This window comes from Cucumis sativus, chromosome 3 (genome assembly GCF_000004075.3).
Source record: "Cucumis sativus cultivar 9930 chromosome 3, Cucumber_9930_V3, whole genome shotgun sequence".
In the NCBI taxonomy this organism is placed as follows: Eukaryota; Viridiplantae; Streptophyta; class Magnoliopsida; order Cucurbitales; family Cucurbitaceae; genus Cucumis; species Cucumis sativus.
The window spans coordinates 39,977,991-39,993,635 of NC_026657.2; the positions used below are offsets into that span (position 1 = coordinate 39,977,991).

The window sequence follows — 15,645 nt, forward strand, 5'->3', positions numbered from 1 at the left end:
AGAAAAAAAACTCACTTAACACAATATGATTAGAATTATTTTAGAAAAAGAATGAATTTATTATAATAAAATAAGATATATGACAAGTCATATTATTCCTATTCCCTTTAGGCTGTTTTTAAATATTAATTCATGCTCAACCAATGAATGAATGAATCATATAATTTATTAAATGAACATAATCACTTCAAATAATTAAAACACAATAATCCAAATCCAAAACATATGAAATTTGTTTGAAAATTTGAAATACTAAAAACACATAGAAACAAACTAAATAAAACTATAAACTAATTATAGAAATAAAGAAGGAAGGAAGGTTGAAAAGACAGTTTTAGGGCATCATCCATGTGTATTTGAAGAAGAAGAAGACAAAAGGGAGAAAGAGGACAAAGGGGTAAATATGACATTTGAAGAGAATAATAATTGGGCACATGGGGATCTACCGACGTTAAAGGAAATGCTAATCATTTTTGGGGAAGGGTACTTTTGGTATTTCATAGTCATTGCGCCGTAACCCTCCTCGTCACGTGCTTATCGTGGCTTACGTGGCAATGTCTTTCATTTATTTATTTCTTATTTCTTCTCCTTATTATTATTATTTTTTTAATCTTCACAATACAACATAGATTCATGTTTTGTATTTAATTCTTTTTTTTTATATATAGAAAAATCATGTTAGCAAATAATTTTATATCAATAAACAAAATTTAGTTTTTTCGATCATAAAATTAGGGGATTCAAATCATAATTGACTAAATTAAGAAAACTTATGAAGTTGAATTTAATTGAATGATACAAACTATATTTTGAAGTTTAGATGATGATGAGGTGAGATTGGGAAAACGTGTTAAATGAAACCAATCAATAATTTTATGATTGTTGGGGAATACCACTAATAAATTGATTATGGGTTGATCTTGAAGAGATTTTTATATACAAAATTGGGAAGATTTGAATGGTGGAGGAATTGAAAAGAATTATGTTGAACTGGATTGAATTTGGAATAAAATTGTAGAGTTTATAGAGTTAGAAATACGAAACTTTAGAAAAGATATTCTAAATTTGTTTGTGTTTTGTAGTGGTGGATAAACATTCCGCGTTACAATACATCTCTATCTACATATCTTTAGAAAAAGAACAATTAGTGGATTAGAGCCATTGAAAACGATACGACGCAGGAGGAAATTGCGAAGTAATAACCAAAAATCAACAACAAAACAAACAGCCATTCAAATTCAAAGGCCTTTATTCAATTCAAACATCTATTCTTTTTTATTTTGAAGGAAAATAATTTTGAAAAGCCATTGAATTGACCCCGTGGAGTTTACTTATTTAAGCTTTACAAAAAAGCATCCCAATGGGTTTCTGTATTTCCTCTTGAATTTCTCCTTTTTCTCCGAATATTCTCCTTCTCCATTCCAATTTTGAGTGATCCTAAAGCAAAGAAGATAATTGGGTGGTATGGTTATGGAGTTATAAAATAGATTTCAATTTCGTCTTTCTCTTTCTCTTTCTCTTTCTCTTTCTCTTTCCCTTTCCCTTCCCCCCCTTCCCCCCCTTTCCTCTGTTTCTCTGTCTGTTTCCCGAGAAAGGGGAAAAAGGGGGTTATTTTGTTTCAAAGCGAAAGGAGAGGGGGAAAAAATGGAGAAGAAAGGGGATATGAATGTGGTTGGTAAGATGGGTAAGTTTCAAGTGAGTTTTTGGGAGGTGGGTGTGTTTACAACTGTTGTTTTTGCCTTCCTTTCCGGCCTTCTCTGTGTTTACCTAACCATGCCGGCCTCCGATTACAGTTTCCTCAAGCTTCCTCGTAACCTTCAAGATCTTCAGATTCTCAGGTATTGTTGTCATGTTCAAGATCGTTTCTTTGTTTTTGTTTTTTCGTTTGTTGTTATGGGATTTTGATGATGGATATAGGAATTTGGATGTTCGGTTTTTTCGTTTTATTGGCTATTATCGGTAGATTGGGTAGTTTTTCTTGTGATTTGTAGATTGGGTATACCTTTGTGTTCTTGTTCTTGGAGTAGGAATGGAATGAATTCGCACCCACATTGACTTGGTGCCTCTGCTTTGTGAAGCTTTCATTGGCTTCTCAATTTGTCATTTGGGTTTGTGTTATTGCTGTAGCTCTTCAATGATTGATAACTTCTTACTTAATGGGAACCTTCAAGATCTTTAGAGATGTCTTTCAAATCATTTTTATGGTTATTGAAACCGTGGGGGGAGGTTCTTTCAAATTCAAGTGTTTGTATCAGAACACGTAGTTATTGTTTATGAGAAATCATCAGATCTGGCTTGTTCCTTGAAAGAGCTTTTCGCTATTGAGATTTGGCAGGACTGTCTTGTATACATTAGAGATAGTTTGTATTGTAATTGTTCTTGTTATTAAATCAATCGAAAAACAAAGGACGTAAATATTAGAGAATCGACGTGGATGTACAAATTGTATATGTGCTTCTAAGGATCAGATGGTTTTTTCTTTTGGTTCGGAGCACCATACACCAAATTCAAGCCATTCCAACTATCCTCTTACTATGAGCCATCTGAATATGTCCTGCTTGTGCTATATCTTTGTGAATGCGGAATGCAGATTTATAAATGTCATTTTATCATCATAAATTTTACTTTTGTGGGTAGCAATGAAATGTAAAAGCTAGAATGTTTCGATGTGAATTATTATTTGATAATTTTAAGTGTTTGATTACTGGATTGGTAGATTTTGAATCACTTTCTGGGATTTTGTTTAAAGCTATCTCCCTTTCTTTTAGAGATCACCTTGAGGAATATACAAGTGACTACACTGCACAGGTCTTGGTGGGATACTGCGTGGTCTACATCTTTATGCAAACCTTCATGATACCTGGAACGGTTTTCATGTCATTGCTTGCTGGAGCCCTCTTCGGAGTCTTCAAGGGCGTTGCTCTTGTCGTTTTCACGGCTACAGCTGGTGCTTCCTCGTGCTATTTCCTGTCGAAGATGATTGGGAAGCCCCTCGCCTTTACACTTTGGCCTGACAAGGTGAAGTTCTTTCAAGATCAGGTAAGTTTCAAATCTCCATCTCTTTCTTGGACGTGATTCTTTATGGTTTCGGATGTTGAATGGCTTCCATTCCCATTCACTCTCAGGTTTCTAAGAGAAGGGAAGGGCTTTTGAACTACATGCTTTTTCTAAGATTGACTCCAACCTTGCCAAATACATTCATCAACGTTGCATCTCCGATTGTCGACGTGCCTTACCATACCTTCTTCCTTGCTACTGTGGTCGGTCTCATCCCGGCTGCCTATGTTACAGTCAGGGTAATCACTTCTCCATTGCAGTTGTTTTGTCTTTCTTGTTGTCATGGATAACTAAAGGGGCATGACAATTATGACTTAGTTACATAGTTGGATGAAATTAACAAATAACAAATCTAAAGAATGTATTTAAAAGCATGGAAACGTCTAGTTTGCATTTGCACTTTATGTTGTACTGGGTAATAGGCTTGTCCTCAACGATGACTCGGTTGTTGCTTATCAACTTGTTATGAATTGTACATTGAGTGACTCTAATGTTCTGAATTCCATGACAGGCTGGATTGGCGCTCGGAGAACTGCGATCGGTTGGTGACCTTTACGACTTCAACTCGATCGCCACATTGTTTCTTATTGGAATTGTGTCGGTGACCCCGACTTTAGTTGGCAAGAGTAAATCATAACATTCTATGGCCTAACACACACTCTTGAGCTTGGATATTTTGATTGCCTCGGAGCCGAATTTGCAGCCTGATACCGTGTACAGATATAGTGTAATCCTCCGAGCAGCCACTGAAGGTGATAAATGATAATATTGATTGTTTGGTGTTTGGTGTTTGAATATAAATGTGGAAGTGAGGTTTTGGAGAGTTTGGGGAGAAGGGTCAGAGTTATTAAATTTCGATTTGATCGTCAGTAATTGTTCAATTCTCTTATGGATAATTGCAATTGATTGACAAGAATTCATACAATGGATGATCATATTCATTTGATTGACCAAAATTCATAAAATGAAACATCGTAATTCATTTGTGAATAATTTATGTATTTTGGAATTTTTGTAATTCAATGCAGTCAATTATATTCACCTCGAATACCAATCCTAAACTCTCTTTTTTTCCTTTTTAACTTTTTCCTTTTTGTCATATTCTCACACATGTTATCATCACTAATGTTCACATCTATACCAATTATTTGAAATGAAATTTAATTGAGCACTTACTATAAAATATTTGGGGCTACCTAGGGAGTGCTTTTGCACTTTTAAAGATCTTTATGACATTTGAAAAGGTTATTGAAGGTGCTCCATTTGAAAGTGGTTGAAAAAGAGAGATTATAAAAGTGGGTTTGAAGTGCATCTCATGTGGCACTTTCAAACGCACTATGGAAAATTAGAATAGTATGCTTCACAATGTTACTTGTTGTATTATAATCATTAAGTTAATGTCCTAATGCAATTTATACATAAGTAAATATCGCTTTAAGTTTAAAACTTAAATGTAAGATAAACTATATTAACTTTTGGATCAAGCTACTCTTAGAGAATGCAGAGGTTATCATTTTGCATTTCACTCGAGTCTACATTTATTACTATTATGAGGAGTTAAACTCACTTTATTAACAATAGTAGAATGAGGTTGATGATAACTTGTATTTGCATTATCATGATGGGGTCTGATGGGCTTCAAAACCAAGAATCCAAGTTTTACAAACCTTTACTTGGATGGTTTGTTTGATGGGTGTTTTAAAGTGTTCAAATCTCTCATAATACAACCATCTATCACCTAATTTGTCTAAACTAAACTTGAAAACCTAATTTGTCTAAACTAAACTTGAAAGCATGGTGGATGCGATTGTGATATGACTCTATTACCTTACACATTTTACCTACGACTTCAAACTTGATCTTGTTAAGACAACAAACCTTCAAATATCTCTATAGTGGTATGACATTGTCCATTTGGGTGTACACTCATGGCTTTGCTTTTGGTATCATTTAAAAGAACTTCATACCATAGAGATAGTTTGTTGATTTCGTGGGCTCATATTCTCTCTTCTAGCTATTTCGTTTATGACAAAAAGAGAATTTTGGAAAGTTTTGTTGATCTCCGACAAGATTTTATGTTAAGATAAATTTTATTCCGAATATTTGTTTCTAGCAAGATTTTATGTTAAGATAATAGGATTCAGTGTGCAATCAAGAAATATTAAAAAACTCTAAAGGATTTATATTATCGGCTTTTTGGTTCAAGAGAAGTTGCAAGCTGTATTAGAAGAACAATCCCTCCACTACAAGAAAACGGAGATATCGCGACGCCAGACACGACGTTGCTAGACTTTTCGCTATGTCCATGTTAACACGTCACCAAACACCACATTCCGCGACGCTGGAAAACAAACGTCAATGTAAATGTACTAATTAATTTACTGTTTCACTTTTCAGGACGTGGCGTGGCACCCTCCGACGTCGCGGTAAGTGGCACCCTCCGACGTCGCAGTAAGTGGCACCCTCCTCCGACGTCGCGGTAAGTGGCACCCTGGCACCCTCCTCCGACGTCGCAGTAAGTGGCACCCTCCGACGTCGCGGTAAGTGGCACCCTCCGACGTCGCGGTAAGTGGCACCCTCCGACGTCGCGGTAAGTGGCACCCTCCGACGTCGCAGTAAGTGGCACCCTCCGACGCCGACGTCGCAGTAAGTGGCACCCTCCGACGCCGACGTCGCAGTAAGTGGCACCCTCCGACGCCGACGTCGCAGTAAGTGGCACCCTCCGACGCCGACGTCGCAGTAAGTGGCACCCTCCGACGTCGCAGTAAGTCTAACCCTAATTTCGTATGATAATCTTTTTGCAACGCAAGACGTCACGGAAAGTGAAATGTTATAATTCATTCACAATCCAAATTTTTGAGAGAGAAAGGGAGAAAGTTCGCAAATTCTAGCCGCCTACTGCCGCCAAGTTTTTTTAGGTATTTTCATTTTAACCGGTTTATAAATTTTATTAGATTGAGTTTTAGTAATGTCTAAATAATAATAATAAAAATATTTAATATGTATGTATATATATATAAATAATAGGTCGTGCTCTCGCCGGGCCGTGCTCGCGGGGAAAGATCGTTCGCCGGGCCGTGCTCGCGGGGAAAGATCGTTCGCCGGGCCGTGCTCGCGGGGAAAGATCGTTCGCCGGGCCGTGCTCGCGGGGAAAGATCGTTCGCCGGGCCGTGCTCGCGGGGAAAGATCGTTCGCCGGGCCGTGCTCGCGGGGAAAGATCGTTCGCCGGGCCGTGCTCGCGGGGAAAGATCGTTCGCCGGGCCGCTGCTCGCGGGGAAAGATCAGATTATCTTCACTTATATACCCGTGTGGAATGGAACATGGTCAGGGATTCACAAATTTTTACACTTGTTATTGATGTTTGATATTAGTAACCAAACCATATATTCACTCATTTAAACACTTTGTTTTCAAGACAATTTGAACAAACCTAATTTCTAAATAAAATTAGTAAAAGTTTATGTTACCATATTTCTAAAAAAGGAAAATAAAAACTTCTAGGAAAAAAAGAAATGTGAGCCATTTTTATTATTCGGACTGCTTTTTACATTAGGCATCGAATTGTTAAGTAAACGTCGATATTAAACTTTCCCAAAAAAATTTATAACTTTACACTTTTACAACGTAACAAAAGAAGAAAAAATGAAAATATATCTATGTGTAAAAGAGCTTTTCAAGTATAGAATTAAAATAGAGAAAAGATTTATTCCCCTCTTGAAATAATCAAATGCCCACTCCTTTTCTTACTTCTTTCTCTCCTAAACCCAATTTCTTCAACATCCATCAATAAGCCCTTACCATACCCGCCGCTGAATCCTCCGCCGAGGCAGCAGCCTCATCCTCTTCAACTTCCCACATGAAATGAGCGTAATGTCCTGTCACCAAACTATTTCACAAAACCAAATTCATACATTATTATTATTGTTGTTGAGTCAGAAGACGATCGAGAGACCCTTCCATCCAGTTTATAAGATTAGGGATAAGTTTTTTTTTTTTTCTAGATCCAGAGATTCGGAAAATTACCAGTCGTTAGGAGAAGCATAAACAGCGCGATCGAAGTAATATTGAGCTCTTTGTTTATCTCTTTGAGTGTCCCATACTAATTTCCCGTATAGTGCCAGTAATTCACCGTCTGTTGGACTTGCTAGTATTGCTCTGCTGTAACATTCTTCCGCTCGTTTTGAATCATTCGCTACCTTCATCCATCAATTTCGACATATTTAAATCTAAGATCCGATTACGTTTCACGATTATTCAGATCCAAACAGAGTTTCAATTATTTGATCATTTCTAGTTTTTTCGATTACGTACCTCGTGTAGGAATTTTCCGTAGTTTCTTAGTAATAAAGCGTCGCTAGGATTTAATTTCAGCATATGTTCGTAATACGCTCCGATCTTACTACGGTCATTAATTCCGATTGGGGAATTGAGAAATACTTTATCCTCCTCCATGGAATCACCGTCGAATATTTGATCATGATCCTCGTTTAGAAACTCCTCCTCTGGAATTTTGGAAGGAAAAGAAGAACGAGATCGAGACCGAGATGCGAGTCCACTAAATTGATCGGACGTATTGGAAACCTGGTGCAGTGATCGTACGATGTCGCTCTCGGACGCTGCTCTTCGGATATGATTAGAATGATTTCGTGTGCAATAATGTAGAGAGATTGATCTGGGAGATGAAGTGGAGCTGTTGTGGGAGGAGAAAAGTCCATACAACGGTTGTTTGTTGTTGGAGAAGGAGGAGGAAGGTGTGGTGGTGGGAGAGAGGAGGGGAACGGAGCCGGTTCGGAGGAGAGCGGACTTCATAGCTGAAAAGGGTTATGAAATGGCGGAGTTATTGTGTGTTATTGGTTGAGACGTTTGAATGTGAATGGATATATATAGGGGAGTGTTCACCGTTGGATTTGGGGATGGGTGTTGATGTTTAGAACGTTAGAGATGGCGACACGTGTGTGTCTGCACGTGAATTCCTAACGAACAGCCTACTCCGGGGGAGTCGGTTCTTCTCCTTTTTCTTTTCCTATTTCTCTTTGTAAAATCACAATCACAAAGCAAAAAGCAAAAAGCAATCATATTATATATAAACACTTTATATTATATGCCCTATGCTTTAAACTTGTATAAATTTAAACATTAAACTACTCATTAGGTTACAAAACACTTTTTACTTCATAAATTTTGATTTTAGAATAATTTAGTTCTTCAACCTTAGCGGATATAATACATAGCATTTATATATTATAATTTGATTGCAGATAGTCAAATACCTCGAACCCACTGCAAATAAAAACTTATAGAGAACAAATTAACTATGAACAATAATGTTCACATAAAGTTTTATAAATTTAAGGCTATGTTTATTATTGATTTTCAAAAAAGAAAATCTTAGTCAACGTTCACTTTACCACACTCATCAATGCCATGTGAAGTATTCAAACATCTATGAGTTGAATTTCATTCACTATAAGTTGATTTTGCTCCTCTTATTTGTCTTTATTTGTCTTTACTTTGAATCAGAAACGTTAGATTGATAGAATTTTTAGACCAAATTTAATTGTTATAGTTAGAATTTTTTTAAACTTAAATAACTCTTTATCAATAAATTTGATCTAGCTGAATATTTAAATTGAGTTAAATTGAATATTTGAATTGAGAGAGTGAGATCATTTATTTAGATCTTATTTATAGAAGAAGGTAAAAAGGTTGGTATGTATAAATTTAATTTAATTGTTTTTATATATTAAATTAGGATTGGGAATTCAATTTAAATTTATATAAGGAAGGCTCTTAACAAAATATTTTTAAGAGTTATTGGGGAATAAATTTTCTAAAAAACAATAAAATTAAATAAAACAAAAATAGAAGCATTAATATATAAGAGAAAATTTTAAATATAGAAAAAAATTAAAAATATTTTAAAACTTAGAAAATAGGTCAAATTCTTAATAGTTGATTTAAATCTTTCTTTTTTGAGAATTTTTCTATACATATAATTGAATTATAAGTAATATATATATAAAGTAAAATTAAAATTGGATTGGATGGATCGATTTGTTGTAATAAAAAAATAGAAAGGAAAATAGTGGCTAGCAAACTGAACCGTGGGATTCGCAAGCACGTGCAACCGACGGATGGATGTGCGCATCTATTCCCACGTGTGATCCTCTCACGTGGTTATTCTACTCTTCTGCCATTTGGCACATTCATATTATTTTCTTAATTCTTCTACATTTTTCTAAAGCTTTGACTTCCTAATTCATTTTTTAAATGATGTATTTTTATTTATCCATTTACAAGAATGGCTCAACAATAATTAAATGTAAAATTTAAAATCTATAAATTATGTTCATTGCATTTATAAAAAATAGCATAATTTTCGTAAATAATAAAATTAGTAAAGAAGTTTATATTTTATTCAATTGAAGTATATATTGCTCAATAACTTCATGTTTTCCTTTAATGTTAGTAACTTTATGTTTAGTACTTCAATGTAGGTTCATGAATTTACATCATCACACCATTCATATCCATTGAAGAAATAACAAAGTGGACATGATGTTTATTTCTTAGATATATATAATATTAAGAAAAATGAAACCTGTCCCCTTAAACATGGGCAGTATTTTTTCTTTCTCCTTTAAATTTTGATTTTTTAATAAAATGTTTCAATTCATTGACTACTTTATCCATTCGATTATTATAATCCATTCCCTCAACATATTAAGAATTTCATACTAATGATATGAATTACAATGTGAGCCAAAATGAGGTACCCAAATATGGTTTCTAATCTTTAATCGATCCTTAGTTAATGTCACAAGTACATAGTAATTATGTTTAAGTAAGAAGAAGGGAAGTGTTAGACAATAGATAATAAATCAATTATTAAAAAAGTAATACATAAATATGTGCCACTAATCTTATGAAACAACTCATAATGATTTATTATACGATCACTAATTATTATATAGTAAATATCTAACTTCTATGGTGGTGGAAGTTGTTGTTTTGAAGCGGAGTTTTCAAATGGTGGTGTTGAGGTTGGGTCAATGGTGTTGGTCGGAGATGAGTGTTTTGAAAATAAATGTGGATGCTACTTGCTTTCTGTCCAGATAATTAGGGTTGGGTTTGAGTTGTGTGGTATAGAATGAGGTGAGTGATCTTATTGTTGTGGATGTATGTTTTCGGTGTATATTTTTTCTAGCTGAAGTGGGAGAAATCCATGGTATTCTTGCTGGTTTGAGGCTTGCAAAGGAAATAGGGTTTAGGCAAATTTTGGATCGAGTCTGATGTTGCTTATGTGTGGTTCAGTCCATCCTTTCTCTCCTGTTTTCTTTTTTTCCTATGAGATTCTTTATGTTGAAGCTTTGCTCTTATTAGTTGGTTAAATATTAGGGAGTTAATGTATTTCCCTTCTAATTGTATATTGTGGCCCATACTTTGGTCAAATAATTTGCTTTGTTTTCTTATATGAGTCCATCTTATTCTGATTGGTTTTTCTGTGTTATTGGAGTCGATAAGGTTGTTGTTTTGATGATTAATATATATTGTCTTTAATAGCTTTCTTAAAGAAAAGAAAAAGAAATCGAACATCTAGCTTTGTTTTTGTTTTTGCATCCAATGACCTACATACTCTTCGGTTCAGAAGATTGTTGCCTTTTTATTGCATCTTCGTATCCCATGTTATCTTTTTCCATATCTTCCAATGTACAGTTAAAAACAATAGTTCTTTGTTGTGTAGGTTCGTTTTGGGCAAGAGGGGCAAGTCAAAGAATTCTCATGCCCTCATAGCCAATACACTTCCCACATTTACCCATCAAACTCTGTTTCAAGACTTGCACCTAAATAAAGATGTGAGAATTTGAATATTCATCTTCTTCTTTCCTAGCAAACTACTCAAAAAAATACTATTGATTCGGAGAAGATAATGTGATGCTAGTTACTATAAAAATTAATGCAAAAGGTACGTTTAAGAAAGCATATGATTAAGATTATGAATGATCAACTATACAAATTCTTATATATATTACACTCCAAAATTAACATATGACCGAAGAGACATTTAGGGTATAGAAATATCTTAAATCTATTATATGACAGTGTAAAAATGTCTTGAATTTGTTATATGACACTCTGAAATATCAAAGATAGAAGTTTTGTTGTTGAATTTGTATTTATATTGCATATGTTGACTTTCGTATTTAGGTAGTGCACTATTAAGTCTTCCCCCAAAGGATTGAAGAGAGACTTAGCCTTCTATAAAGCAAAAGGTTGGAGAGTTTTGAGGAGAAACTTAGCCCTTACCAAAATTATATAACTTTTTCAAATCTTATACCAAATTCTTATATTTTTTAAAATTTCTCCAAATTTGACCATATCTATCAAACCTTATATCAATTTTTACATAATTATTCGTCCAATCTTTAGCCTAACTCATGTGTTCCATAATTGTATGATTTTTTTCAAATTTCCAAATGAATTTATTAATTATGATTTTCAAGGTGACTTTCATGTGAACTCTTAGTCTAAGAATAAATATAAATAAGCAAATATTTAAAATCGCCCCCAAAAAATGCAATATTTTCAAAAGGGAACCCCAAAAGAATTATAATTTCGTTCTCGCCAAATCGCTTGCTCCCGCCCCTCTCAATCGCTGACCGCACGACGCTCTCTCAGTCTCCGCTGCATTTCTCATCTTCTTTTCCAGCAATTACCAACTCAACGAACGATTCATCAGAGTAATTCATCTCTTTTTCTGTTTTTTTTTCATTTACATTTTCTCCACTTGGTCCATGGATTTTTATTTCATAATTTTGTTGAATTCATCCAGATCTACCCAGCTTGGCCTTGTAATTTCCCTTCAGAATCCAATGACAAACCCTAAGAATTCTGTTTGTTGGGTTCCTTTTTATGAATAATTTACCCCCTTTTTTGTATAGCTGCTAAGACAAGACTTCCCAATTGGTAACACCGATTGGAATTGAACATTCTTGATCATTTCTAGTGTAACGCTGTTTGGATTGTATAAGGTCTAAGGGTTTATTTAATTTAGCTTTCAGGGTTTTTTTAGAGTTATTAGATCCTGCTAGCAATTTCCCATTTTGATAAAGGGTAACTTAGATTTATGCCATGGAGTTCCAATTTTCAGAGTATGCTAATTAAGTTTGACATATCTTAACCCAGTTAAGGCATTATAATTTTGATCAAATCATAGCTTGGAATCTCCAACTCCAGCTTGCTTGCTCAACTTTTACATGTTGTTGTACCCAAAAAAAAGAACTTGGTGTTTTGAAGGACTAATCTGATGAAAATTGAAACCTGAAGTTCTAGATTTGTTTGATGGCTCTGAATTCTGGAGTGAGTGAGTGTGTGTAAAACATGTGGCGAGCTTGTTGCTGAGTTGATTGGATTTTTTTTTAAAGCACCATTGTTTCTTTTTATTGAGAACAAGCACTATGCTTTCTGCTTCTGAAACATTGATTGCTTATTTTGATCTGCATTTGATGATATTTTTGGTTGTTCTTATGCTCCTGAATTGAAACAAAGAACAACCCTTTAATTTATCCATCTCAATAAAAGACACCGTAACAGAAACTTAAGGCCTGCACACTACACCTTTCTTTTACCCTGTAAACTTTTTACCAATTGACGATAATAATATTGACGTTTGGATTCCAGAAGAGTAACAATATTTGCCCCCTACCCCCGACACACACACTCACACATACGTTGTGCAAAACCACTTTCGTCATAAAGTCAGAGACACCTCAACTTTTGTGAAAGCTTTCTTCCCTTCATACGTTCCAACCTTTTGAGTTCCTTAGCCAACTTCTTACCTCCATCTCTCTTGTTAGAAGTTTACCTTAATTGATAGCGAAGCCTCAGAGGAACAACATGTACACCTATTGAAGCAAAAGCAGCCGACCCTGAGAGTTAATTTCCAATAAATTAAAGGGGAGATCTGGAAACCTTATAGGGTTGTTCGTTTTTTGAATCATCATAAATCATTTTTAGCATTTTGAAAGAGGTACAACCAAGCTTGTCACTTTCATGTTAATATTGACCAATGTGTGATGTGAATGAAATGCTGATAGATTTAAGATTCATACATTTTATTTGTAGTAACGGTTCTAGAATATTCGTATGAGTACTCGTTTTCAAATGTCCAGTTTCTCGATGTTCAGAGTGTGCCAAGGAAACAACGCTACACATTGTAGAAGTGCAAAAGAAAAAACCGTGACTCAACTTGATGTGGAAAAGAATAAAAACTGAGTTGAGATCATTTTCACTAATATTTTGTTCTTGTTGGAGTTGCCAAGAAACTAAGCACATTCCATATGTTTTTTCAATTCATTTTATGGGTTGCCGTAATTTCTGCTGAATGCAAGAGTTGAGAAATGTTAGAAACCTGTTAGTTTTGCCTTGAATTCTTAAATTTTCTTTCATTTGTTAATAATATAATTGTCCATCTGATACAAAGCTCTATTTCAAGCTGACACCCTGTGTAAAACACTTGTTTAAAGAATTGTGGTTAATGTTTAACCTGATTGTTTTACAGATGTTTGATGATCAAGATCTCGGCTTTTTCGCAAATTTTCTTGGAATCTTTATATTTGTATTGGTAATAGCATTTCACTATGTGATGGCTGATCCAAAATATGAGGGCAACTAATCATCTCCTCTAATTTTCTTCACCATGGAGACAGCTATAACTTGATGGAGTTTACACTATTGTTGGTTTGCGTTATCTACTCTTCCTTTTGCTACACTACTTTCACTAGATCAAAACTTTAACCTCTTCATAGTATAGAATGTATCGCTCGACGGTGAAGACATTGTTTCCTTCACAAATGAAGCCTATTTTAGTGATTTTATAATAGTCTTTGAATTTTTATTTTTGTGTCTAATTAGTCCTTCATCTATTCCCTACTTTTTTCTTTCAAAATTTGAAATCCAAAGCTCCAGGAAACACAAAATTTATATTTATACCTAATAGAACAATCTAATTTTAAATCTATTTTAATGGATGCTTTTAGGCTTTAAATCCTAGGTTAGGAATCTATCCTACATTTTTGTAGTTAAAATACAAATTAAAAATTAAGAGACTTATCGGATACTTTTGAAAGTTTGGTGTATAATTTCAAAACGAGCTTCCTTTTCACACGTTCTTTCGTTGTAGTTTCTATTTCTCATCCTACACTTGAAAAGATATATATTTTTAATTATTATTTGACAAGTATTGTGTGATCCAACCAAGATGAAATTGCTCATTCAAGAGGAGAGGGGGAGACAGTGACAAACAAAGATATTTTTAGAAAGCCATGTGGGATTTTAGTTTGTTTGATTCTCATTGGTTGCATTAAGTTTGTACTAAGTTTTTTATGTGTTTGTATTCATTTTTTATTGCATTAAAATTTGCTTACAAAACCCATATGTCTTTTGTTTTATGAATAATTTTTCTAATAAATGTTTTAACTATTGAATATTAATTTATGTCATAACCAAATATATATCTTTTGAATGTGGATTATTTGTGTCGCCATGGTGCAATATTAATTTAATAGTAAGCCCTAAAGAAAGGGACAATTTCCTTTTTTTTTTTCACCATTGTCAACTTATTTATTATTCTTTTAATTTTGCTTTCTAATGCTAGATCTATTAAATTTAAAATTGTAATTGAACACTAATTGAGATGTTTTCAAACTAATAGGAAAAACGCGGTGTCATTTTAGCATTTTTCCTAAAAGGCAAAGTTGAAAGACAACACCTATCTAATATAGTTTTAATTGCATTTTGTTTTTCCTAAAAAAAGCCCATAATTTTTTATAGTCAAAATTATCGATATCTTTTATATGGTTGGCGATGTTTAATGTCCTATGGCCAACAAAAGTGATTTTAACTTGAATCTCTTAAGGTCATGACAATGTGCTCTACAGAGTCTTTTTAAAAAAATGTCTCTTTACAACAAACATAACATCACCATTTGAATAAAAAACGATAGCTTTGATACTCACATCGTTGTTATGAATTAGGAGGGATTGTAGACTGAAAACTAGGAGAGATACTACAATAAAATAAACTAGATGATTACGTCCATGTCAAATGACAAAAGCAATCAAAACAAAGATACAAACATCCAACGGATTCAAGATCTCTCACAAGCTTGCAAAGAAAGAAACACCAAATATGATTGTTTGGGTTGCAGTATAAAAGAGCTATGGATACTTGATTAAGAAGCATAAGAAACATAGTAGACACATCTCCTCCACAAGCAATGATAGAAGAACTCATGACATGTAGTGAGCAATTAGTTTAGGCAATCACGCCACCAAAACAAAACTCATCTTTATATTCATCTCAAGCCTTGAGGAAGGTGAAGCTTCCATTGTCCAAAGACCAACATCAACAAACTTGTTCCAACTCTTTGCACAATATAGACTTCACTTGTATCCATATATATATGTATATATATTTGTTTGAAAATTTTGAATATCTATATTAGACACAAGTTGAAAGTTCAAATAGTTAATGTCTAAGTCTTTTAAACATAATTTAAAGTTCAAAATTTTAATAAAGAATGTTTAA

The 15,645-nt window shown here is 34.1% G+C and overlaps 3 protein-coding genes across 3 annotated transcripts; 2 read left to right on the top strand and 1 right to left on the bottom strand.

Annotated features, from left to right (window-relative positions):
• Positions 1–1,353: 1,353 nt before the first annotated feature.
• On the top strand, positions 1,354–4,105 carry LOC101211146 (uncharacterized membrane protein At4g09580). Its single transcript, XM_004136146.3, has 4 exons — positions 1,354–1,838; positions 2,769–3,039; positions 3,126–3,296; positions 3,569–4,105. Exons 1-4 carry the CDS (start codon positions 1,645–1,647, stop codon positions 3,692–3,694), a joined length of 762 nt encoding a protein of 253 aa, XP_004136194.1. The 5' UTR covers positions 1,354–1,644; the 3' UTR covers positions 3,695–4,105.
• A 2,450-nt stretch (positions 4,106–6,555) lies between these two features.
• On the bottom strand, positions 6,556–7,921 carry LOC101218835 (hypothetical protein). Its single transcript, XM_004136348.3, has 3 exons — positions 7,369–7,921; positions 7,081–7,253; positions 6,556–6,943 (listed from the first exon to the last, which is right to left on the bottom strand). Exons 1-3 carry the CDS (start codon positions 7,864–7,866, stop codon positions 6,841–6,843), a joined length of 774 nt encoding a protein of 257 aa, XP_004136396.1. The 5' UTR covers positions 7,867–7,921; the 3' UTR covers positions 6,556–6,840.
• A 5,697-nt stretch (positions 7,922–13,618) lies between these two features.
• On the top strand, positions 13,619–13,967 carry LOC101210897 (dolichyl-diphosphooligosaccharide--protein glycosyltransferase subunit 4A). The gene has a single exon (XM_011654342.2). It carries the CDS (start codon positions 13,619–13,621, stop codon positions 13,730–13,732), a length of 114 nt encoding a protein of 37 aa, XP_011652644.1. The 3' UTR covers positions 13,733–13,967.
• Positions 13,968–15,645: the final 1,678 nt, after the last annotated feature.

Bases quoted from the DNA above. Each gene is read 5' to 3' on its own strand.
- LOC101211146 (XM_004136146.3), top strand. From the start codon at position 1,645: ATGGAGAAGAAAGGGGATATGAATGTGGTTGGTAAGATGGGTAAGTTT. The intron at 1,839-2,768 runs GTATTGTTGTCA...CCTTTCTTTTAG, and splicing joins CAAGATCTTCAGATTCTCAG to AGATCACCTTGAGGAATATA. The intron at 3,040-3,125 runs GTAAGTTTCAAA...ATTCACTCTCAG, and splicing joins TGAAGTTCTTTCAAGATCAG to GTTTCTAAGAGAAGGGAAGG.
- LOC101218835 (XM_004136348.3), bottom strand. From the start codon at position 7,866: ATGAAGTCCGCTCTCCTCCGAACCGGCTCCGTTCCCCTCCTCTCTCCC. The intron at 7,254-7,368 runs GTACGTAATCGA...TGATGGATGAAG, and splicing joins ACGGAAAATTCCTACACGAG to GTAGCGAATGATTCAAAACG. The intron at 6,944-7,080 runs GTAATTTTCCGA...TTTGTGAAATAG, and splicing joins TATGCTTCTCCTAACGACTG to TTTGGTGACAGGACATTACG.
- LOC101210897 (XM_011654342.2), top strand. From the start codon at position 13,619: ATGTTTGATGATCAAGATCTCGGCTTTTTCGCAAATTTTCTTGGAATC.